General features: G+C 37.7%; 3 protein-coding genes across 5 annotated transcripts; all 3 read left to right on the forward strand.

The window, feature by feature from the left end:
* Positions 1-1,160: 1,160 nt before the first annotated feature.
* LOC112801179 (probable proteasome inhibitor) lies at positions 1,161-8,457 on the forward strand. Of its 3 annotated transcripts, none has more exons than XM_025843761.3 (9): positions 1,161-1,566; positions 1,663-1,834; positions 2,292-2,432; positions 3,349-3,432; positions 3,675-3,752; positions 3,846-3,880; positions 3,972-4,044; positions 4,134-4,211; positions 7,995-8,457. In XM_025843761.3, the coding sequence occupies exons 1-9, from the start codon at positions 1,392-1,394 to the stop codon at positions 8,071-8,073; spliced, it is 915 nt and encodes a 304-aa protein (XP_025699546.1). In that variant the 5' UTR covers positions 1,161-1,391; the 3' UTR covers positions 8,074-8,457. The 3 variants fall into 3 exon arrangements, with proteins under 3 accessions (XP_025699546.1, XP_025699548.1, XP_025699551.1); XM_025843763.3 differs by having other exon boundaries at positions 4,149-4,211; XM_025843766.3 differs by lacking the exon at positions 4,134-4,211.
* A 7,683-nt stretch (positions 8,458-16,140) lies between these two features.
* Positions 16,141-16,707, forward strand: LOC112803432 (uncharacterized). Its single transcript, XM_025846926.1, has 2 exons — positions 16,141-16,458; positions 16,501-16,707. The coding sequence occupies exons 1-2, from the start codon at positions 16,141-16,143 to the stop codon at positions 16,705-16,707; spliced, it is 525 nt and encodes a 174-aa protein (XP_025702711.1).
* Positions 16,708-16,761: 54 nt separating this feature from the next.
* LOC140184880 (uncharacterized) lies at positions 16,762-17,463 on the forward strand. The gene has a single exon (XM_072238075.1). It carries the CDS (start codon positions 16,762-16,764, stop codon positions 17,461-17,463), a length of 702 nt encoding a protein of 233 aa, XP_072094176.1.
* The last annotated feature ends 8,661 nt before the right edge of the window (positions 17,464-26,124 follow it).

Consider the following 26,124-nt stretch of genomic DNA (forward strand, 5'->3'; position numbering starts at 1 on the left):
TAAATATAGTATGAAATTAAAGGAGTAGAGGTAGGTAATACCTGAACTTTTAGTGCATTCATGAGATGGAAAAAGTTAGGGTATAATCCAATTTTTAACACCTTACCTCCTGGAGAAGCCATTTGAATCGAGACTTTCATTCTTTTATCACCATTGATTAGAACTCTATATTTAAAGATTCTGTATTCTTTTTCAGAGAAAAAAATCAATATTAATAATCTCATTAATTTTCTTACTCAATTTACGGCCAATTTCATTAGTTTTGAATTTTTTTAGAAGCTCTCAGAATCAAATCTAAATGGAAAAAGAACAAATTTCATTGTAGTCCATTTTCGAACATGTATAACAAAATTCTTAAAGAGTAATGAGAATTCCTTCTTATCTTTGAGAATATTTAAAGTCGTTCTCAAAGATGAATTAGAATTGGTTTGATCATAATTCTACTTATCTAAATCCATTCGACTTCCTTCATATAACTTTCAATGTATTTTTAATGGTTCCTATTAAAAAATATTTTGTCAGCAAATACAAGATTAAATAGACTTTTAGTATATATCAATTCCTTCTTTTAGAGAAGTCTTTCTTTGTCACAAATACTAATTTTTTTCTCTTCTTTCATATTTTTTGGATTTGAATGTGGATTTCTTTTTTCTTTTGAATTTATGATACGAATGAGAATATAATAATAGTTGAGTGAGAGAAAGATAAAAAAAATAAAAAAATAAAAAAATAAAAAAATAAAAAAATAAAAAAAATTATAAAGAATAAATTTAAATAAAAAAATAATTTAAAAAAATAAAAAGAGAATTAGAGAATTAAAGTTAAAAAAAAAGCAAAGCAAAAAAAATTCTTTGGACACAGACAAATTCTAGTAGGATAATTTAAAAGCCGTATTAGCCTATTAGGTCACAAATTTTTTTTATCGTAAATAGTTATTTACTCTTCAATAATTTTGTTAAGAAGAATGTTAGAGGGCCAGTAATTTTTGTGATTTGTAACCACTAAATAGTCATCAATAATAATTTTAATGGTATAAAATTAATGTCAGATTTTATCTAATGACTTAATTTTTTTTGCTAGTTATATGCTGATCAGAATTTAACAAAGTTGCTGTCCCTAGACTTTTTCTTTTGTTAAAATTCATTTTTGTACAGTGGTAGGCTTTTTTGTTTTTTGTTCGTGGTTAGTTTTGTATTCTTCAAACTCTGACGGCAAAAACGCTTATTTACAGAGTGGAGACTGGAGACTGAACACCGCCTAAAGAAGAGAATGAACAGCAAGGTGTTTCCTCGGGTTTCTTCTTCCTTTTAGTTCTTGACTTTGTTGCCAAACTCCCTAAGCTGAAAACGACACTGCCGTCTCGTGCTGAAAAGTGAAAACCATAAACGTCAATGGTGAGTGACAAGACAGTGTTGGCCGTGATCAGGGCGTCGAGGCCCACCTTCCGCAACCAAAACGACAAAATCGCCTTTGCCGTTCACTCCTCCTTCCTCGCCTCCGGTTACGTCCTCACCGCCACTGGTTCCCAAGCCCTCTCCGACACTGCGCTTTCCAATTCTTCCAACGGTAGAACCCTTTCTATATATATATATATATATTCTTTATTTTTTCGGAAAATTTGGAATTTTCATTTTTGCGATGCGTTTTTTATTTTTTGTGTAGAGGAGGTAGCGGTTGATCACTGGAACGAGCTAAATGACGAGTACGCGTTCGTTTACGCAAACCCAGAAAGGGGTTCGAAGAAAGTACTCTTGAAGTGCCTTGTGATGAACGAAATATTGCTCGTTGATGCTTTGTCTGAAGGGTCTTCGGAGCCTGTCCACCTTGACATTAAGTAATTGGATTTAAATTTTTTGCTCTTTATTTATTTATTTTTGAATTGATGATTTCTTTTTTGCAAGTTCTCTATATAGAAGGAAGGAAACTTAGAACCATGTTTGATTTTAAAAATAGGTTAACACTCAAAATGTTCCCTAAAGGGTCACTATTTAATGTGACAAATTTATCTAAGGTTTGTATCTTTAAGCTTCAGGACCAAATTGACTCTTGTGTGATACCATTTTGAGCTTAAACCCTTTAAAATATGGTTACAGTTTCCATTTCGTTTTTTAATTCTATTTTCATTTTTTCTGATATTGTAGAAATATAAAAATAAGAATTTTTCCTAAATCAAACACGCATGCAGTTGGATTCTTGAACAGGGTTTTCCTGCATTGAAACTGGGGGTTATAGGGATTTTGGAGCTTTTTTATTTTATTTTTTTAATGTTGCTTTCCTCCATAAATGTGCAGTGTTGGGGAATATGCAGGAGAGGATGGCGGTAGCAATTATTCTCAGCAGTTCAAGAATTTGGACAAGCTTGTAAAGATAATAGATGGGGATATCTTGTCTAAATTTGATGGTTCTGCCAATGCTAGCTCGTCAAATAAAAGGTAGATTCGAATGTTGTAAATTTGGTGTACTTTTCAACTCAATCTGTGAGCGCAAACCTTGTCACAGATTTGGAGCAAATGCTTTAACCTTTGTGAATTGGTTGTTACATGAACTCAAATTCTGATCTAGTTTCAGTTTTAAGTTTTCTTCATTTTACTGCTCAGGCATGTGGAGTGAACTAGTTTTACTGCGTGGAGGATTATGAGTGATCTATTCCTGTTTTCTAGTTTTGTATACATTATATTATTATGTGTCTAAGTAGTGTTGCTTTATTTGTTTATGTGCATGTGTTTTGTGGTTTCTCGCATTTGCCGGTCAAGTGGCTTATTTATTTCCATGGACAATTTTATCTATAAATGCTTTACACAAAATGACTAGATGAACTTTTAATTCTAGCAGAAACCTGTTCCTTAAAGTTTAATCTTTCTCCGATAAACTTCATATGTATATTCGTCTAATATTGGCAGATCAGAATTTTAAGAACTTCATTGTTGGCCCGAAAACTTAACCGGTATACTCACTTCTCTTAATAAGTGCACCAATATGATTAACTGAGAAACAGAAATGATTGCTTTTAAGAAAACTATTATGTGTCTCTTATTCTGTATTTAAATCAACTTACCTGTACATGTTTGTTTTGATTAGAAACAGCTAAATGAAGTATACTGTTGAATTGATTAATTATAGCAATGCTGTTTAAAGAAAAACCTAAGTTTGCAGTTCCTAGATCAAATGTTTGGAAACTACTGTTGCAAGAGCATTCTTGGGTTTAGCTACTTTTGTGTGAGCAAAGCGTAGTTGTGTCGACCTGCTATGTTGCACTACTAGTATATGAAGCATTGGCACAAAAACTTTATGAATTGACAATTTGAGATCCTCATTAATTTTTTTCTTTCCTCCATTGTTTACTTACAGGTCAGAAACAACTGAAAGACAAGAGATACATGAGACTGGTACTAGATTTGGTGATCCTGCCATTCCCCCAAATCATCCTGTTGGGTAAGATTCTATTGTTATTTTTGTCTTAATGGAGTTTGGTGAACTCAAAATTTGCTATTCTACCAATGGAGTTTGTTGAATCCAAAAAGTTTGCTATTCATACTTAGTCAAAGGATACCCTTATAGGTATCACATGCATGCCCTGATTATATTAGTCCTTTAAGATGAAAAGAAAATTTTCTTTGTTGTCCATTTTGTGTCTAATGTGAGTGTCTCTGGAAATTTGGTTACTTTTTAAACAGAATTGCCTTCCCTCCTGTTTCCATTGGGTCTGGTAGTGATCTTTTTCCGGGAACGGCTGCTGGAATGTATCCTTCAAGGTATAGTTTACCTGTATTACCTTTGTACTCAATTGTTAGCCCATGGTCTTAATCGTTCTTTTCTTTTCATGAAACATTCATCATTGGCTTTAGAGGTGGTCACAACATTGGTGGGAGCATGCTTGTAGGTATGTAAGGCATGATCTAATAATAGTAAGCAACTGAGTGGGTATTCTATTGACCAGTATCATTAATGCTGAGTTCAACACATGGATTCAGGGCCTAATGATCCCCGTTTCTTCGGTGGTTTTGGTGGTATCGGCGGAGAACCAGGCTTTCCTGGAGGACAGCTGTAAGTCCATTACTTTATTTTTTTGCACTTTAATCAATAACTATGGCATATATTAAAGATTATATCCAAATGTAAATATATTGAAATAGGGGTGTTCCTCCCAGTGCTCGATTTGATCCATATGGTCCTCCTGGTGTTCCTGGTTTTGAGCCTAACAGGTTTACAAGGTATGGTGGCGTACATCATATTTCATATATATATATATATATATATATATATATATATATATATATATATATATATTAAAGTAAATGTCATTTATATCTTCTGAGTTCTTTTCTATTTTACCCTTCTCACTTTTTCACCTCCTTTTCATATATTAATCTTAGTCCAATCTGGATCAATGTTTTTTTGGTTGTTTCTTTTTTGTTTTTTGTTTTTGGTGGGGGGGGGGGTTGTTAATGATTAAGGTTAAAGAAAATATTACAAAAAGAATTTAAACATGTACTTGATCCTTTGTTGAACATCTTGGTCATACCATCAACTATATTCATAGATTTTGCAAATACGTACTGGTTTCAAATGGTTGGTTAGGCTTTTGAGCTAGAAGTACATAGGTTGCTTTCGGTTATGAGAATAGAGAAAGACAGGACACTGAGAACAAGACAGGTTGTGTTTGCAAATACATAACATGGAATTTGGATCACACAACACACGAAGGTGCATTTTTGTGAAGGACAAGGGATGGCAAGCCTAGATATTTTGTATGATAAAATATGAAATTCATGATTAAAAATGGCGTATCCTAAACATAAAATCTCAAACTCTTAGCATAAAACATATACAAAAGCACCTCAGCATTTTCCCCTTCATGAATCAACACTTGAGTCTTGTGCTAAACAATGTAGACAAATAGTTAAATTCTAAACTTGATACTTAGCAAACACCCAAAAGACCATGACGTTAATAGATAGACAAAGAAGAATACTGTAGCACACTTACTATTAGAATACTGTGCTCATGGTATTCTAATTGTGAGCATGTTACAATATGGTATCAAAGCAGTCCTTCCTATTAGAGCCTAAGGAGTGGACTCACTATGTTTCATTGCATATTCTGAATGCTTGTCATGCATTAGGCCTTGGCAAGGAGGCTAGAGTTAGAGCTATATCTGCATCTTTTGATCGACACTATTGGTATTAAGTCTGGCCAACTTAATATTGTTGGATTGTGTGTATATGGATGCTGATAGATTGTCGAAGACAACTTAAAAATGCTAGGAGGCTAGAGGTACTAGGTTGGGAGCATTAAAAGTCAACGAGTCAAAGGAGGTTGGAGTTAGGAAAATATGCTTGTGTGAATGCTGGGTTTGCTGGATGGAATTAGGACTTGTTTGAAAAATTGCTATTATGTTGACTGTGATGATTGATTGTAATGACTGAATTGCTTGATTTTATGCGGGGTTTTGACACTCAGAGGAGTGGATGTGCCTAGTTTTGCGCAACTAGAGAGCTAGTTTACTTGATTTTCATGTATGGATTTTGAGGATTCTAAGGGGTTGTTGCCCAAAGTAAAGGTGGTGAACTTAGAACCAATTTGAACTTTCTGATAGAACTCGGTTCGAGTTAGGACAAACTTGTTATGAGGATAGATCCTTCTAAGATTTTGTTTTGCTAAAACTAGGTCGTAAACCATGTCCCTAATAATTATTATGAGATAAGTGGGGTTTTGATATATTGCCTGGTAATATTAAACCATAACCATGATGAGAGCGTAGAGCTCTTTCAAGAGAATTATTATTAGATGAAAAGGAGTTGGATGAGAAACTTTATGATCCATGGTGATATCGATATGACATTTAAAGGGAATGGATAACAATGTTTAGTTAATTAAGAACTATAGAATACTAATGAATTACAAATGTCTGGAAAAGTTCTATTGCTATTTCGCAAGGTAATCCACATCGATGTAATGAAAGAGATGTGTACAAACGAGATATCCAGCAACAAGAAGAAGGAAAAGGATTGAATCGAGGAACTCCCGAACATTTAGCGATCTCAGATGTGTCGATATCAATGGTGACTAGTTTCCTTTGAGGAGGATACCTGAATTCCAAGTATAGATTGTAATAATCTATCTTCAAGAGTATGCTTAAGTAATAAGTTTGATGGTTATTGATGTTTGGAAGAAGTCATAGAGGATAACTACGAGATGAGGTCTTAATTCTTATTGAAAGAGGTTGGTCATTGTGGAGATTTAGGGAATAAAGTTGGAATGATTAAATAAGCGATGACGGTTTAGTAAATGAATAAGGAATGATAATGATGAAAACTAATGATTACTGTTTATGTATAGTTGACTTTAGAAAAAGATTGATAAGAGGATTTAAAGATGACGTATGATTGTGTGCATAGTGGTTCTTTGATGTGAATAGGATTAAGATTGACACGAACATGCGAGATGATAATAAAGGGACTTTTAGAGAGGATGCACCCGATTTGATGGTTACTATGATTGTGATGGCTGCCGCCATGTGTGATACAGCTGTTGCTGCAAATAGAATGGTGGAACAATTGGAGCGTCAGGACAGGAATTGGAGAAACGGTCTCAAAAAAGGGAAGGTTATGACTTTAGCTACCTTTCTGAAGATTAACCTGCCTGAGTTCAGAGGAACCACTAATCCCATGGATGCCAATGATTGGTTTCAAGATATCAAAAGGGCACTACAAGCCCAACATGTCCCCAGGAATCAGTATGTAGAATTTGCCACATATATGCTTAAAGGAGGAGCACAATTTTGGTGGCAAGGTGTGAGGCCTTTACTTCAACGACATGATGCCGAGATTACCTGGGAGGATTTCAAGAGGGAGTTATATAAGAAGTTCTTCCCGAGTTCAGTCCAAGCAGCTAAAGAAGTGGAGATACTGCAGCTGAAGCAAGGTCATATGTCTGTGGTCGAATATACGAACAAATTTGAGGAATCTGTCATTTTTCTAAGGCGTGTCAAGGAGCCCCTGAGCACTACGAAGAGTAGAAGCGTATTAAGTACCAAGGAGGATTGCGAGAAGAGATTCTCAATACAGTAGGTCCGATGGTAATTATAAACTTCACAGAGTTAGTGAACAAGAGTCAGATAGTTGAAGAGTGTTATAAGAAGTGGGCAATGGCTCAGGCTAGTCAGAGGAGGCAATTACAGAAAGACTTTGATAAGAGTTTAGCCCCTCAAAGCCAAAGGTTCAAGGATGTGGATCAATCTCCATATTTTTTTGACAGGAGCCAAGTATCTGCACTACGAATGATGCTCAAAGTTGCAGAAAGCAACCCCAGGATAACTTGCTAGGAAATGCCCAAAGGGTAAGAGAAACCTTGGAGACAATCCTTGTTTGACCGGGAAGAGTGCTTGCTATCCTTGTGGGAAAGCAGGACACAAGGCAAAAGAATTTCCGGATAAGATGTAGGTGGTGACATGAAATTTCGAGGAGGAAATTATTTGTAAGATGGATGGAATGTTAACCCTGAACTTTTGGGAATCCAATTACAAGTTTATGAAGGACTTATATTATAAATTTAAGGGTTATTATTTTCTCAAATTATTCGCAAAAGTGTTTTGAGTGACAAATTGAATTTAATTAGTAAGAGCTTTCGAAAGCTCTTGCTAATTAAATCAATTTGTCACTCAAAACACTTTTGCGAATAATTTGAGAAACTAATAACCCTAGGGATCATTTGTCACATTTACACGAGCTACTTCTCACTGTTTTGCTTTTGCTTAGTGAAACAAGAAGTTTCAGTCTTAAAGGCAATCCGATTCATTGAAGCAAATACAGGAGAATTAGCACATATGCTCCCTAAAACACATAACATATACTGTTATTGTGGGCATCACCTTCTGGTAATCTAAACTTGTTTAAGGACATCTTTTGTTGAACAATGAATCAACTGATATACTCTATAGATATTACAAAATTGGATGGGTTTTTACTAGTGCGTTGCCTTGCCTTTTTTTGCAGGAATCCTCGTAGGCCAGGATATGACGCTCATCCAGATTTGCAACATTTCCGGAGAGATCCAGATTCAGACTATATATAGTTGTACAAGGATTGCATTCCTCTGTGTGTGTTTCATTTCCTTGTTTTGTTAATGTTCCCAATCTCATGGAACGCATTAATAATTGAAGAGAGAATGGGGAAAAACACTTTGATCTAAAGTGGATTTAGATCATGAGCCATGCGTGGCTCATTAGTATATGGACAAACTTTTGGTAGCAAGGTCAATCTGTCTATTTTTCCTAATAGATGGAGTCTAGTTGAGATTTAAGGATGATTAAAGTGCACTATCTCACATAGAAAATGCCACGGACAAAAAATGGTATTTATCTTTAAATTTATAATTATTAGTTAAAAACTTACAATAATGTATTATTTTTTAGGATTATTGACATCAAATTTTGATTATTTGAGTGAAAATTTTGAATGCTTCATGTCTTAATTTTATTTTTAATAGAACAATAAGACGATTTAATGCACATCAAGAAAAAATTATTGTTTTTATACATCTAGATATTTAATAGACATAAAAATGAGTTTTTTAATAACACTTTAATAACTCATAAAAGTTAACAAAATTGATGGTTATAGATCAAAGGAGTGTTAGGGGGTTAACAAGTTTTGTGATTTGTAGTTATTAATTAGTCATTATTAGTGTTTTTAATGGTGTAAGATTATATATAATGATGTGGGATTATTCACTTTTTTTTTATGATTAAGTGTTGGCTAAATTTTAATAAAAATATTGGTCCCTGTCGTTTCTCATAGATCACTGCGCTGGTTGCTTTGACTTTTTCATAGATCAAAGTGATAGACAAGATTGAAAATTACAATAAAGATACTTGGTGATAATTAATTACACGATCGAATGAAGAGAAGAAAATGTGAAAAGAAAACAAGACAATATAACAATAGCGGTGAGACAATTACAGGTATGTGTACATCCAATAATAATAAGAAAATAATAGCGTGTGATATAATGAAGGGATATAATAAAAGTATAAATTAATAATTTTAAAAAAGTAATAAAATTAGAGATGATTTAATAAAATAAATATAAAATTTTAAAAAATAAAATATTTTTTATCTATTAAAATTATGCATGAAGATAAAAAATACTTTGAATATAAATTTTTGTCTTTACTTCAAACTAAATATGGTTAAAAAAAAAAACTTATATAATATTTATAAATAATTATTTTGTAAATATTTATCTTGATTTGTTACACATAACAATAACACAATAAAGCCAACGAGTTAGAGTTCAAATAGCATAGTGTCTCCATACTCAGTACTCACTTATTCGAGTCTCACTCTTTATTTTAGAAAAAAAAGAAAAAAACAACACAGTAAATTTTTTTAATATCTTATTCAATTTAAATTTATAAATTTTATATGTTTTAAAAATTAAATAATTTATAACATTTATATATTTATTTTTAAATTTTTTTATTCTTATTTTTTAAATTATGTAATTAAATTTATATATTTAAAAATAAAAATATAAAAATTAATCTCTTAAAAAAAAACAGCTACAACGTGCCGTTGCTGATAGAGAGGTGTTCACGGTGCGGTTTGAATCGATTTTGAGTAAAAAATTCATCCAATCTGAACACTAATTTTACTTGCAGTGTGGTTTGAATTGGATTATTTTTTAAAAAAATTCGATCCAATCCAATCCAATTTCAAGCGGTTTGGATTGGATTGGATTAGAATTGCGGTTTTGTAAATTAAATATATATAACAAGTCTCAACATCAAATTTTAAATAACCAACAATGTCATAACAAATCTCAACAATATTTTAAAAATCAGCAATAACATAACAATAGAAATAAAATTATAGGTTAGTTAAAATAAATAAATAAATCACATTTTGAACATAAAATATTTATTAAATAATAATAATACATGAATACTATAAAAATATATAATAAATTGAACATGTTATAAGTATGATTGTAAGTATAATAATAAAATAATAATATTATAGTATATTGTGCGGTTTAAATTAGATTGGATCAGTTATGAAAAGTAGATCGAAAATCTGATCTGATCCAATGGTTTGCAAAAAATAGAATCTAATCAAATCTAAATTTGTGCGATTTTAATCAGTTTTTGGTTTGGGTTGAATTGGATGAACAGTTTAATTTGAATCGATTTGGATTTGAATACCCCTACGTAAAAATTGGTGAAAAAGAGACTTCACTCTCATCAAACACTATTAGATGAGTCTCAGAACAAAGAAAGAATGGGTAGAGAAGAGGTGAGAAAAGAGATGGTTCGAGAGAGAGAAAGAAAGGGAAACAAACAGAGAACCAATATTGAAAGTGGCCGAATGAATTCTAAAAAAAATTAAATTGAATACCCTAATAGATATTGTATATATATGTACATAATAATAGTAATTGACTAACTAATTTTGCCGAGGTATTAGGGGTAACAAACCAAAATGCCAACTAGTACATAATTAGCAACTTATGACTCAACGTACATCCTCCCACAAATTAGAGTTGTGGATGTTTAGAAATCCTAGTTTAGAAAGATTAATCGCAAAAGGACCTGGTGCCAAAGTTTTGTCAGAAATTCTCCGAGCTGATTGGACGAGGAGACTGGCATCAAGTGAGTGAGGCAAGAAAAAAGTGCTAATTCAGAGCGATGTGGTAATCCACCTCGATATGTCTTGTTCGTTCGTGAAAAATAGGATTAGTAGCAATGTAAATAACGGATCTGTTGTCACAAAAGAGAGCAATAGGCTCAGTTAGGGGCAGTCCAAGGTCATGCATGATGAAAGACAGCCATTGAGCTTGGCTATTGAGCCGATGATGATGATGATGATGATGATGATGATGATGATGATGATGATGATGATGATGATGATGATGATGATGATGATGATGATGATGATGATGATGATGATGATGATAATATTGTTATAGAATATTGTTGTAGATATATATGAACAAAAAGTAACCGTTTCTTCAACTCAAAAACCCTCTTTCAATTTCTTACCTATGTTACACTTGTGGTATATAGTCGGTCCCAAGTCCGGATAAAGGAGGAGGGTTGTGTTAGGTCTTGACAACCAACATAAAAACTTAGTCAAATCGTTATGACATGGATCAAAGACGTTATGACATGGATCAAATGAGAAAGAACCGCTGCATCGGTGTCTGGGTGTAGTGTTAAATGAGTAAGGATTCCTGCGTTTTCTTGAACGGACGAGGGTAAATAAGCTAGTTTACAAAGAAAAAGGTAAAGATCGGGGCGACAGAAAGTTGAGATTTGGGACATGGAACATAGGCACCCTAACAAAAAAATCCATGGAGGTGGTGGATACCATGACAAGGAGGAAGATTAACATCATGTGCCTACAAGAAACAAAATGGGTTGGTGCAAATGCTAGGGAGTTAGATACTTCCGGGTTCAAACTTTGGTATACGAAAAAGGTAAAGAATAGGAATGGAGTAGGTATTATCGTAGATAAGCAATGGAAGAAGGATGTAGTGGGTGTCAAGAGGGTGGGAGATTGGATCATCTCTATCAAACTTGTGGTGGAAGGAGGTATTTTTCATGTGATTAGTGCCTATGCACCGCAAGTGGGTTCGGAAGAGCAACACAAGATAAGATTTTTGGAGGATCTCGAGAGTTTGGTCCAAGACATACCTTTGGGAGATAAGTTTTTCTTAGGAGGAGATTTAAATGGCCACGTTGGAAGAGAAGTGACTAGGTATGGAAGTATTCACGGAGCCATGGTTTTGGGGTGGTCAATACCGAAGGTAAAACTATTTTGGACTTTTCCTCAACCTTTGATCTCTTCATTGCAAATACATATTTTAAAAAGAGAGAAGAACTTCTTATAACCTACAAGCGTGGCATGACAAGCTCTCAAATTGACTTCTTCTTGTTGAGGAGAGTCAACTGAAAATTTTGCATTAATTGTAAAATTATTCCGAGAGAGAGTTTAACAACACAACATAGGATGCTTGTCATAGATTTTTGCGTTGAACAAAAGTTGAGAAAAATATATCATACGAAGAACCCAAGGACGAGGTGGTGGCGGATGAAAGGTAAGGAACAAAGAAGCTTCCTAAGACAGGTAGAAGAAGAGGCAAAGTGGGATGAGAACGGAAGCACGAAGGAGATGTGGAGAGAGATGGAAAAAGTTATTAGAAGAACAACAAAAGAAAGTTTTGGTGAAGTACGAGAGACTTGGATCAGGTTAAGTGGATAAAGGATAAAGACGGGGATGTGTTGGCTCAAGAGGAGAAGATCAATGAAAGGTGGAAGAGAAAATTCTACGAGTTATTTAATGAAAGACAGAAGACTCTTCTGAGCCTTGGTCGGTTATGCACGAGGGAAGAAGATCAAAACTTCGACTACTATCGAAGGATTCTTGGAAGGGCCTTAGAGAGAAAGGTGTCAGTTGGTTAACCAAGTTTTTTAATGTCTAAAAAGATGACAGATGAGTGGAGAAAGAGCACCTTGGTACCTATCTACAAGAATAAAGGAGATATACAAAGTTGCGAAAACTATAGAGGGATCATGCTCATGAGCCATACCATGAAGTTATGGGAAATGGTGATAGAACGGAAGCTGTGACAAGAGACACAAGTAAGAGAGAACCAATTTGGTTTTATGCCAAGCAGATCCACCATTAAAGCGATATACCTGTTAAGAAGGATGATGGAGAGGTATCGTGGTAATAAAAAGGATCTACATATGGTGTTTATTGATTTGGAAAAAGCTTCCGATAGGGTACTAAGGGAGATCCTATAGAAGGTTTTAGAAAAGAAGAGAGTAAGGATAGCATATATTCGTGCAATTAAAGACATGTATGATGGGCCTACAACTAGTGTGAAGACTCAAGGTGGTGTGACAGAGGAATTTCCTATTGGTATAGGATTACAGCAAGGATCATCCTTGAGTCCATACCTTTTCATATTAGTCTTGAAAGTACTTACAGAGCATATCCATGGTGCATGCTTTTTGCTGATGATATCGTTCTTATGGGAGAGTTAAGGAAAAACCTAAATAAGAAGTTGGAGTTATGGAGAGAAGCTCTAGAAGTGTATGGTCTGCGCATAAGCCGTAGCAAGACGGAATATATGGAATGTAAGTTAGGCCTGCGAAGGAAAAACTCTAATATAGACATGAAGATTAGAGATAACATCCTACGAAAAGTTAAGAGTTTTAAGTATCTTGGGTGCATCATACAGGATAATAGAGAGATTAAACAGGATGTAAATCAAAGGATCCAAGCAGGTTGGTCAAACTTTGGCGGAGTGCGTCTGGTTTTATATGTGACAAAAAGTGCCTTTAAAACTTAAAGGTAAATTCTATCGCACTGCTATCAGACCGGCTATGCTTTATAGTAAAGAGTGTTAGGCGGCCAAAAGGGAGAACGAACATAAGCTAAGTGTGGCAGAGATGAAGATGATGAGATGGATGAGTGGTCATACAAGATTGGATGAAATAAGGAATGAAGATATAAGAGAGAGGGTTAGAGTAGCATCTATTGTGGAAAAGATGGTAGAATCGCGTCTGAGGTGGTTCGAACATGTGAGAAGAAGACCGACAGAACACCCAGTCAGGAGGGTGGATAAGATGGAAGATAGACAAAGGGTGAAAGGTAGAGGAAGACCTAAGAAGACCATCCTGAAGTGGTCAAATGAGATCTACATGTAAACGGTCTCTATATAAACATGATACATGATAAAGCTCAATGGCGTCGTTTGATTCATGTAGCCAACCCCACTTAGTGGCACAAGGCTTTGTTGTTGTGGTCTCTCTATTTAACGGCCACACTTTCACCATCTCCCACTCTCTGCTTCTCAATCCTTCCGTCGCGGTCAACTTTTCTGCTGTTGTCTCTGTTGCGTTGTTCCCGCCTTGGCCACCGCGGTTGTCTCGTGTCGTCATCCCCCCGTCCCGTTTGTCTTGCTGTGGCCTCGCTTCGCATCTTCTGACCCTCAGCCTTGGGCTGACGTCGCCACTGTCTCTGCCCCCTTGCATCGCCTCCTCCATTACTAAAGACGTCCGTGTGATGCATCACCTTTGAGACATCTGAGTCCTCCCTCCATCAGCGTCATCGCTGCTGACTCTGTACTACTCCTTCACTATTGCCGTCCTATCTTTATTTCTTGTTTTTCTTTCTTTAAAGAATCATCTATTTGTTTTTCCTGGCATTTATTTTTTTTAATTCAATAGAAATTGCATGTTATTGATATTAGGGATAGTGGTTAGATTTTGAATGTGTTTTTTGCGATGGTTTTTTTGTGACCATTATTGAAAATTCCATGCTCTCTGAAACAAGAAAATCTCCATTAAAGAAATGAATTGATTCTTGGTACTTGTTGTGATTCAATTGAGTTAATCCAGACAAAAAATAAAAGATTGTAATTTTGTGCAATTAAGGGATAAGGAAGATACCCGTGTCTGTTGCGAAAAGAGGCGCATGTTCATGTTTCCATGGAGCAGTGAGTCCTACCTTCATATTTTCACGTTCTTGATTTGTAAAAACTTTGTTTCTATTATTATTAGGGTTTATCTATCATGTAAGTAAATATAAAAAATAGGACAATTTACCAAAATAAAATGTTTGAGTTTCAATATTACCAGAATACAACTTTTGAATCTTTGATACGAAAATGCAATTTTTCCTAATTCTATGTAATCTGTGGGAGGGATAGGACGGATTCTGATTGAACGTAAATCGTAGTAGAGGTTCCACGATTTCTGTTTGAATGTGCAATGAGCATAAACCGCTGTAGGAGTTCAGCAGTTTATGCATGGACCTATTTTGCCTATAAATACCCACCCAGGAGAACTATTGTGACGTAGAGAGTCATTTTCACTTGTTCAAAAATGAGTGAGGAGAGTTTTTTTGTCCTAGACTACTACTATGGGAAAATTAAAAAAAAAAAAGCAAAAGACATGGAGTTAAGTTCACTGACAAAGAACCGGTCAGTGTTTTTGTGCGTTCCACGATGACTCTGTCAGAACTAAAGATGAGCATTTTGCAAAAGGCAGGCTTGTGTGGGTACATGTGGGTGAAGCAGCTGTTTTACAAGATTCTGATTGCAGTTATTTCAGCTGGGGTGCAGTATGAAACATTTGTGATAGGGTCGGACGAAGACATACCGGTTTTATTTCATTGTCGGCGCAATTTTCTGGAGGTGAGAATACACGAGCTTTTTGCCAAGTTGGAAGATGGTTTTGATAGTTCTGGTGCATCGGCGCCAAATCCTCAGTCGATGACGGTGGGTGGAGCGTCAACTTTGATGCCTGTCGTTGCAGCTGGTGGTTTGTTGGCTGAACCTCCATCTGCTCAACCAGTGGCAAGCTAGGTCACCTGGTTTGATTCTTGGAATGTTTGGTGAGAGTGAGCTGGATCATATTGAGAATGCGATGTGAGAGGATGATCTGGATGATGAGCCAGATCACATATTGGGAGACAGTGAGGAGGATACTCCGAGGACGCCACTAGCACGTCTGGGGCCATCGAGTTCTGGTTCAGGCCAACACCCGCCACATTTCTCCACGTTGAACGTGGAAGCAATCGGCCAACACCCGGACATAGATCCCACCTCCGGGAGGCAGGGGTTACACAAGGGAAATCCTTCTAGAGACTTTCAGGTTGGCCAATCTTTCCAGACTAAGGAGGAAGCTGTGTTGAGTGTTAAGGATTATAGCATCCGTCGTGGAGTTCAGTATCGGGTGATGGAGTCAGATCATCTGAAGTTTCATGGGAGATACAAGGAGTTTGGGAATGGCTGCACGTGGTTGATTCGCATCACACTTCGACAGCGTAAGGGTACTTGGGAGGTTAGAAGGTACAACGGACCTCACACTTGCTTGGCGACGTCAATTTCCAGCGACCATCGACAACTCGATCACCATGTCATTTGTGCCAGGATATTTCCTTGGTGAGGGCAGATGCAGCGGTTACGATAAAGGTGCTGCAAGAAGCTACGGAGGCAACGTATGGATTCAGATCAAGTTATAGGAAGGTGTGGATGGCAAAATAGAAGGCTGTTGCACAAATATATGGGGAATGGGAGGAGTCCTATGCCGAGTTGCCACGTTGGATGCTAGGGGTACAAGCCATGATGGAGGGAACCGTGGCAGTGTTGAAGAATTCTCCGGTGCATGTTGGTGATCAGGTTGATGAGTCCACAACTCATCATCTTTTCTGGACATTCCTTCCATGCATTGAAGCATTTAGGCATTGCAAGCCACTAGTTAGCATCGACGGGACTCATCTGTACGGGAAGTATGGTGGGACTTTGCTTCTAGCAATCGCGCAAGATGGAAACTCGAACATCTTGCCCATAGCCTTTGCTCTCATGGAGGTGGAGAATGCGGAGTCTTGGGCTTTTTTCTTATCCCACTTGCATCAACATGTGACTCCACAAGAAGGCATTCTGGTGATTTTCGACAAGCATAATGGCATAAAGGATGCATTATAGGCAACTGATAGTTCGTGGCGACCACCTTACGCGTATCGAGCATATTGTATTCGACATGTTGTTGCTAACTTTGCCCTAAGTTTCAAGGGTCAGGATGTGAGGAGGCTGTTAGTGAATACAGCGTACGCCAAGATTGAGGCAGAGTTTGACTATTGGTTTGATATCATGTGGACTAAGAATCCGGCCATGTGTGAATGGGCCAACTGACTGGAGTACAATAAGTGGACCCAACACCAGGATGGAGGAAGACGGTTTGGCCACATGACCACGAATATATCTGAGTGTGTAAACTCTATATTGAAGGGGACACGGAATCTACCAGTTACTACACTGGTGAAGTCGACATATGGGAGGCTGGCAGAGCTTTTTGTCGTTAGAGGACAGACCGCAGAGGCGCAGTTGGGATCTGGGCAACGATTTTGCCAGGCACTGGTGAAGGCCATAGAGCAAAACTTGAGAGACTTCAGATGCTTCACCATTACTCTGTTTGACAGGCATCAGTCTCAGTACACTGTGGCTGAGACGACTCCTACCGGTAACTTTTCGCTTGGTACGTATTGGGTTTCCTACAGGGATTGCACTTGTGACTGCAGGTACTTTCAGGCTCTTCAATACCCGTGTTGCCATGCGATTGCATGCTGCGCCCAATCTCGATTTGATTGGGCTACATACGTGCATGAAGTCTATACCATGAGGGAGGTATTTAGTGTATACCAGATGGGGTTTCTACCTCCTATTCCGGAGGGTCTCTGGCCACCTTATGATGGTCCGACGGTCGTACCTGATCTGAACATGAGACGTGCAAGAGAAGGTCGACCAAGATCTACCAGAATCCATAACACGATGGACGAGACCGATACCAGTAGGCCGAAACGTTATGGGCTATGCAGACAGACAGGACACACTCGCAGGTCTTGCCCTCAGCGAGCACCAGCACCCGAGGCCGATCCATGGGTGTCATGATTATGTATTTTCTATATTTATTAGGTTGTCATATATTGGTGTCATAGGTATGTAGTTTCTATATTTGCTAGTTTGTTGTAGTTTGTAGTTATGATTACGTAACTTCTATATTTGTTAGGTTATGATATTTTGGTATTATCATTATGTTCCTTGTATATTCTGTTGATTTCATTTAATGTAACGTGGTTATCATTAATGGCCTTCTATGTCACGTGTGATTCTCTTTGGTAAACTCGATTCACCATTACTCTGTGGTTATGTCTAGTACACGAAACTGACTTCATTAATTAAACATAAACATAAATAAACCGCGTACATTAAATAAACATGTTCATACTTAACCTTATATAAATGACACAAAATCGGGGATAATAAACATAAATAACCAAAAGCTAAATTACTACATAGCTACGGATCCTGGTGGTCCTCCTCCGACATGTGGCTGTCGTCTCCAAAAACTCCAACGAGGTGCGACCATGTATCGCATCGAGCAGCCCGTCTCACTCCGACTGTCCTCTGAGGCTGCTCTAGAAGAGGATCAACATGCATACCCACACCATATGCAGATGGAGGTATTCCTCCCATACTGAACCAACTATCATACGGGGTACCAGTTGGCTCGTTCAGGTCCACATGAAACTGGGGTTGGTGATGAGGTGTCTGTGAAGGCTGATACAGGGTACCTTGAATGTCGTCCATGTGTGGACGGTATCCCTGCACATCATCCATCTGGGGTTGAGGTGTTTGTGAAGGCTGATATTGAAAATGATGAGGAACATCATTCGCGATGATATCTACGAAGTTGGCGAAGAACTGTGAACTACCGACATGAGCATCCATATATATCCATAGTGAACGTCAGGCGCGCTAGGTCATCATACATCTGGTGGCCACTGTCATACACAATCTGAGAGCTCGAGACATGGGTAACCGGAACCTCATGGGAACCGTCCTCACCCCGTGCTGTGGATGTCTCAGCAGGCCCAACAGAATCGATCCCTGCTCCACCCCCTCCCCTCCTCCCCCCTCCCCCCGCCGTCTCGCTCGGCCACGATGGACACGATGGGCAGCCTGTCCTCCTCCATCACAGTGGGCGTCCTCATCCTGAATCATCGCATCCAGCCATCGCCACTCCCGGTCAGTCGCCCGGGTACCAACGCGTCGTCGCCTCTCCACGCGCCTATTATCAGGCACACCGCACATGGGGCATCGGTACCCGCGAGGGGGTCTGTGAAGACCCTCTCTGGATGGCCTCCTGAGTGATCTCCTCCACCCTGGGATTGGCAAATGATAAATCGGATGACAGAAATCGGTGGGCTACATTGTACCACCAGTGCAAAAACTCTGCTGACGGCCCGAGATTAGCCACCCAGGGGATAGTCAAAACAGCGTCCACTCTATTCTGTCAACTCATATGCCACACTTGATAGTATGACGGAAACCACCTATCACCTCCCCTATCGTCCTTGGCATGGAGCCAGTCAATATTTGATGCCGTATCAGGCACGTGTTGAACGCCACTGAGTTGCGGCAACACCCTATCCACCTGGTGCTACTCAATGACGGCGAAGTAAATAAAACTAGTACATGCGTGCCATAATCGACTATGCTCCTCAGCTAGAATCTCCGAATGAACAACGGCCAGCACATCCAGTGCATCATAAGGCCCCCAGACAATCTACAAATGTGTACAACATGATCAATTAGTCTGTTGAATACTTATAAATTACGAAAAAAGAACTAAAATAGGTAACAAAAAACACAAAACTTACATCTCGATCACCTAAGTGGTCCAACAAAAGCCGACACTGGATGACTCTCTCCTCCCTGCGGTCGGATGTCGGTAAATACATGGCCCACTTGAATGAAGATGTGGTTAAATAATCAAATAAACTGATAACAGATACCTTAATTACTTTAACCTAAAAAAATGAAAACTGAAGTTCTAATTTTCTTGAGTATCGATACCTGGAAGCCAAAGGAAAAGAAAAATCGTCGAATCCACACGGTCTAAGACTGGGAAACCGCCAGAAGATCCACGACTGCAGTAACTGGAGCAGGCCGACCAAGTTCGTCACATTCCTGTTCGCAACCCGACACATACATCGATATAGCCAGGCTAATGCTGTCGAAGCCCAACTGTAACTACCTATGTCATCAAGTCTCACCACAAAGGGCATCCATCGAATATGAACCCAATTTCCACTCTTATCACCGTACATATATCCGTACAGTATCCTCAATGGCATCCTGGGGCAGCACCCTGAATCTCTCATGAAACCAGGTGAAGTGAACTGTAAACTGCTTCACTTTATTCGGTGGGGGAAGCTCGCCAAAGAGTTCCTGAAACCGCTCCCAAGCGGGTCGGCCATCTTCCATCAGCTTCTCAAAATCTGTCAGGCACCCGGATACAAGTAAACCATCCACGGTCAAAGTGTATTGTAACAACTCGAATTTTTATGCTGACACGATGTTTTTAGAAAAATGCTATTTTCAGTAATTGGTTTTATTTCGATGAGTTAATTCCGAATTTCAAAGTAAACTAAATGATAATATAATTTTATTATTATGTTATTAATTTATTTTACATGCTATAATTATAATAGAGTCTAGATAATAAGAATAATATTATTATTATTATTAAGTCCAATATTTGTCGATATAAGTAATTATCGGTATTTTTTTTATGAGCTTAGAGTTGCTAATACTTCATCAAATATCTTTTATCCTTAAGTTACTAATGTCATTTATATTAGTAACTTATATATATATATATATATATATATATATATATATATATATATATATATATATATATATATATTACTTGTGTTTTAATATATTCAGTTTCATAATTATCCGTTTAAGATATTTATAACTTGAACCGCTAACTCAGCAGCCCCATAACTTGACACCTAGCATATGATCAGTGATAATTATAATAATAATCCTTGTTCCATTTAATTTACTTGGTCGAAGCCAAAAAGGAACCAAGAAAAAAGAAAGGGTAAAGTATTGTTTTTGTCTCCAATGTTTGGGGTAAATCCTATAATTGTCCCTAACGTTTCATTCTTCCTATTTATATCCCCAACGTTCCAAACTTGATTCAATGTTACCCTCCCGTTAACTTCACTGATGGAACACTAACGGAGTTGCCTACGTGGACGCGAGACGTTGGTAACCCCAAACGTGTGTATTGACACGAGTTTCCCTTCGCGCATAATGTTTTCATTTACCATACGAAACACTTGCATTCAGAGGAGACAAAGGAAAACGTAACACTTCATATTCCACCGACACTCCCTGAACCCTATCGATTTTTTCTCCTCTGTTCTTCGCGCTTGATTACAAAGGAAGAAGACGGATTGAAGCGAGTTCGTGTTTTAGTATTTCCTACACACGAGAGCATTGCCCCATCTTAGTGGCACTAAAAACTTTAAAACAGCACAGAGTGAAAAGGTATGTGCAATCTATATTTGATTTTCGTTTGAATGGAATAGTTCATGCAAGTAAAGATGTTAATGTATAGAGTTTCTGTTATTGCAATGTTGTTGCTGTTAGGGTTTGGGATTGTTGATGTAAGTAGAATGTTTGATTTACACTTTCTGCTCTGCACATTGATTACCGTTGTTTTATGATGTTTGAAACTTGTAATAGGAAAAGAAGCGGAAGTGATGAGTCATTTTAGTGTAAAAATTTATCACCAGGGGAGGTTTCGGCTTGAAGGAGGTGTTATTAGGTATTTGGGTGGGGAGACGTCCATTGTAGACTACTGTGATGAGGATGAATGAAGTTTGATTGAGGTTTATGAAATAGTGAGTAGTCAGGGATATTTGCTGCGATGTGATATAATTGTATAAAGCTGTGAATGCTGGGTTAGAGGAAGCGCAAAGTCACTCCAAACCCTACTGTAAGACTATGTCATTAATCTTTTGTTTTGTACTTACTTGTGTCTTCATCATTTTGGTCATTGAATTATCTGCCCATCTGTTTTGTGCACAGGTTAAGAATGTTGCTAATTCTTCTTCAAAGGGGAGGTCACGGAGAGGGGTTAGAAAAAGTGCCAGACTCTCTACTAAGACAGCTTCAAGTAAGGCTACTGAGAGTAGAAGTAGGAAGCAAAAGGGAAACAACAACAAACCACCCTCACACCCAAAGAGAAAACCAGCTGTCAGCTCCCAGCAATCACAAGCTGCTTCGAAAAGGGCTAAAGTGGATCATTCACAAACTGCTTCTGCACCAGCCCCAACAACTCCAAGGGTTCTGCCAAGCCCAGTGAAGAGGGTGACCTAGTCCCAGCTCAGGTTCATGGCCAGGACTCCATCAAGAGCATGGAAGAATGTAGAGTGATTTTCTGTGAATTTCTATGACTTGTGATGCATTTTATATTTTGCATTTTGTATTAGGTTAAAAACTATGGTTGTTGGTTTTACTTTTTGTATTTGGTGGTGCTGCTACTTCAAAAACACTGTTTATCATCTAGATTGATTTATATTTCAAGTTCTTGGACATCTACATGACATCTATGTTGGTTAAGTTTTGAACTACTGCCTTTCTAGGCCTAATGTTGAGGTTACTAGTTTATGTTATTCCTGGGTCACTGTATCATTTAATCATATCTGCAGATAGTTACCTGAATAATGTACCATGAGAATGTAAATTGAACACATAAAATTAGTTAACAATGAATTTTCATTCAAAATCATTCAATCAACAGCTTACATTTCATCCAACCCAATCCCTACAGCCACACCCCAAAATACAGACAACATATTGCCAATTTTCCTATGTTGTGCAGCCTTTTTGCAAAAAAACCTCCCATTTCTTGTCAATGACATTTTTTCACATAGTAATATTATAGCACATGTCCGTTCAACCAGAGCAACTGCTATAGCCATTGTCAACATCCTCTCAACTGTTGTCGCTTTACCCTTCAAGCCTGCGATTTTTCTTTTCAATCGAGCAACTTGACGCTCTTGCTTTGACTCTACCCACACAAAGTACCCACACTCTTCTCCAATCTAGGCCAAAACCAAAAGAAAATTCAAATCAGATAATCAAATAACACTCATACCCAGCAATTACATTTTCTACTTATCCCAAAGTTAACACAGCCCCAGAATTTCTGTCCCGGATTCTCTGCCGTTGATGAAGTCGCAAGCACTGGTCTCTCCCCACAGTAATAAGTTGTTCTCCGTCGACGACCTTGGCTGCTGTTTCGACCCAAAGCGCTGCTACTACGCGCCGCCTGGGAGCCCTGTGAAGCCATGGAGTTAGCAACGACTGCAGTAGAGACGACGATGGTGAGAAGAAGAAGCTACAAGAGGGGAAATCTCAAATTATGGTTTCATCACCCTTTTAAATTAATATTTCTTTTTCTTTTTCAATTCTAAGTAACGGTCACCAGGTGAAAAAGTTTGCCACGTTGGACAAAGGCATCCACGTAGGTAGCTCCGTTAGTGTCCCGTTAGTGGAGTTAGCGGGAGGATAACATTGAATCAAGTTTGGAACGTTGGGGAGATAAATAGGATGAATGAAACATTAGGGACAATTATAGGACTTACCCCAAACGTTGGGGGTAAAAATAATATTTTACTAAAAAAGAAATAAAAAACGTGGCTTATATGTATACATATATACATATATAACTGACAAATGAATTTTTGTCGGTATAGAATTTATCAAGTGATCAATCGTAGTATAGTCTAAACCAACGCAAAATCCATCATCAAACAAATCTACAATCTATATCCGAGAGTACTAGTCTCCCGAGTCGTTCTCCCTTGGAATTGCCAAAGTGTGCATCTTATTGACTTAGTAAGCCTCGTTGGAATTCTTTGAAGGTTTTAGCAAAGTAATGAGAAACAAGCAATCAATTATCAAAAGGCTTGGCTTAGGGTTGGCATTAGAACTTCTATCCTTATAGTCCATTCAATGTTGACAACAATTAGGCCTTGCTTCATTTAGTCATCCCCTAAGTATAGAGGAAAATCAAATGAAAACAATCAACTTGAGTCACAAGTCCTAGCTTCACCTCATGGGAATCTAGCTTTAGTGCACTCCAAGTCAATTAGCAATCCCTAACTCTCAATCAACTATTGATACAACTATTCAATTTCTTCCAATGACCAAACCCTATGCCAAGTGTAAAAATTCTATTCCATAGCTAGTGTTGACATTTTATCAAACATGTAGTGAGCATGAAGGAAGGTCATAGTAAAATGAAGAGAAAAGTAGAATTAAAGATATTGCAATACAAGGAATTAACAACAAACAATTGTCAAGGAGCAATAATGAGGATCAAAATCTCAAAACATCAATGGAATCCAAAAAATCATAAAGTTGAATCCTAGATCCAAGGAATTTTAGCAATTACAACTACAACTTGAAATTGGAAAAGAAAACCTATTTCATGAACAAAGTGGAATGAAAGTTGCAATGGATCTCACCAAGGAATGGGTAGAAATCCAGAATTTTGATGAAGAAGAACCCTAGTAAGAACTTGAGTCCTCTCTCCTCTCTCCCCCAAAAATATCTCTCAAACTAGAAAATGAACTAAGTGTCTTCTACCCTTGCCCCCTTGGTCCTCTTAAGCCTTTTCCCGCCAAAGCACTCCTCAAAAGTTAGGATCTCTAACCAACTCCACGCCTGAGTCACGTGACTTCTAAAAAAATCATATTCGAACATCGGCGCATACGCGCAAGGTACGCGTGCACGCCATGGATGCGGTTTTGGAGTGTGCGCGGAGGTAGAACGTACGCGTGCGCGTCCATGAGGATCCTGGCTTAGCCGCTACTCAAGCCGGCTCGTGGCTTGGCTCTTAGTTTCGGCTCCACGTTGCTCTCATCCGCGCGGGCGCGTCAGGTGCACACACGCGCCCATGCGGAAATCTCCAAAGCTCAATTCTCATGCTTCCTTCCTTTGCACCCGTCTTCCTTCTCTTTTCCTGTCCATTCCTACTCTGTATCCTGAATCCACTTAGCACACGAGTCACAGCATCGAATGGCATCAAGAGAAAAATAGAAATGTATCTATTTTAGTGCAGAATAAGCATGTTTTCATTCATGAAGCAAAACTAGGAAAAGAATGCAATTCCTCGTATTTTCATGCAGAAAGTGTGTGAAATCATTGATAAACCCCTTTGAAATTAGCACAAGATAAACCCTCAAAATGGAGTTTGTCAACCTCCCCACACTTAGATTCTAGCATGTCCTCATGCTTAGAAAAATGCAAAGAAACACAGAAGACCGAGGGGTCACAAACGTATAGGACTCATGAAATGCAACATACCTATATGCATGCAACTACGACTAGTGCTGTTATCTACTTGGTTAGGAACAAATCAGCTTTCTTATGACTTATGCTAGCACATGGGGCACGATGGTGGTCAATGCATAGGACTTGCCAATTTCTAAGTATCAAATGCCCTATATACAACCTTGCATGAGGAATGCTCGCGAGAGCCGGGAATCAAATGATTGAGTATCGAACCCTCACCGGAAGTGTTTGCGCTCTGGTCGCTCAAGTGTTTAGGGTTGATTCTCTCAATTCTCCCCTAATCATGCTTTCCAAGATTTGTTCTTCTTCTAACAATCAACATATATTTCATGCATGCATACATCTATCATGAGGTCTTCTCCTTAGGTTGTAATGGGGTTAAGGCTAAGGTAGGATGTATATATGGTTAAGTGAGCTTGAATTTTGAATCTTTGATAAGCTTAAACTTTTCCACCTAACCTATATAATGACTTATACAATTAAGTGCTAATCTAACTACCCATTCCTCACTTTTCCACATACTCAAGTATTTTCTATTCATTTCACAACACTTATGCATTGATTTTATTTGAACTTTACTTTGGGGCATTTTGTCCCCTTTATTGCTTTTCTCTCTCTTTTTTTTTCTTTTTTTTTTCTAAAAATTTTTTTCTTTTCCATATTATTTTTTTTCTTTTCTCTTTCTCATTTTTTTTCTTTCTACATACAAGAACATCAATGCATAAGGTTTATACAATTGATCAATACATGAGCATGTACCCAATTCCCAACATTTTCAATAGAAAGTACAAAACTACCCTTTTATGCACCCAATGTCCCAAGGCTCTCACACTTGAACGATTCTCACTCACACTAGCCTAAGCTAATCAAAGATCCAAATAAGGATATTTATTGTTTTCCGCTTTAAGGCTTGTAGTGTGCTAAAATTAAGAACAAGCGGGTTAATCGTAGGCTCAAATTGGCTAACAAAGGGATATAAAAGGGCTGGCTATTTGGATAAGTGAGCTAAAGAATTGATGGCCTCAATCACATAAATGCATGTATACACGAAATAATGGACATAAAGGATCAAACAAATCAAAGATTGCAATCATGGAGGAGAATAGTGCACACAAGAAGGAAAATAAGTGGTTATAAGATGTAACCACACCATTAGGCTCAAAACTCACTTGCTTGTGTTCTTAGCTCAAAACCATGTTCCAAAATATAATTCTTCATGCAATTTTTTTGGCATTACAGCATTTAAAATTTGCAATGCCCCATGGTTGCCCCAAAGTATTGGTTTCCTAAGAAAGAATTTCATTGTTCCAACCAAGTAGACTTATCATGCGAATGGTGCTAACTAAGACCTAATCATGCAACCTATCCTAATGTATTTAGATT

Source organism: Arachis hypogaea, chromosome 5, assembly GCF_003086295.3.
Source record: "Arachis hypogaea cultivar Tifrunner chromosome 5, arahy.Tifrunner.gnm2.J5K5, whole genome shotgun sequence".
NCBI classification, from domain to species: domain Eukaryota; kingdom Viridiplantae; phylum Streptophyta; class Magnoliopsida; order Fabales; family Fabaceae; genus Arachis; species Arachis hypogaea.

Bases quoted from the DNA above. Each gene is read 5' to 3' on its own strand.
- LOC112801179 (XM_025843761.3), top strand. From the start codon at position 1,392: ATGGTGAGTGACAAGACAGTGTTGGCCGTGATCAGGGCGTCGAGGCCC. The intron at 3,433-3,674 runs GTAAGATTCTAT...CTTTTTAAACAG, and splicing joins CCCCCAAATCATCCTGTTGG to AATTGCCTTCCCTCCTGTTT. The intron at 3,881-3,971 runs GTATGTAAGGCA...ACATGGATTCAG, and splicing joins TGGTGGGAGCATGCTTGTAG to GGCCTAATGATCCCCGTTTC.
- LOC112803432 (XM_025846926.1), top strand. From the start codon at position 16,141: ATGGAGGGAACCGTGGCAGTGTTGAAGAATTCTCCGGTGCATGTTGGT. The intron at 16,459-16,500 runs GTGATTTTCGAC...GATGCATTATAG, and splicing joins CTCCACAAGAAGGCATTCTG to GCAACTGATAGTTCGTGGCG.
- LOC140184880 (XM_072238075.1), top strand. From the start codon at position 16,762: ATGACCACGAATATATCTGAGTGTGTAAACTCTATATTGAAGGGGACA.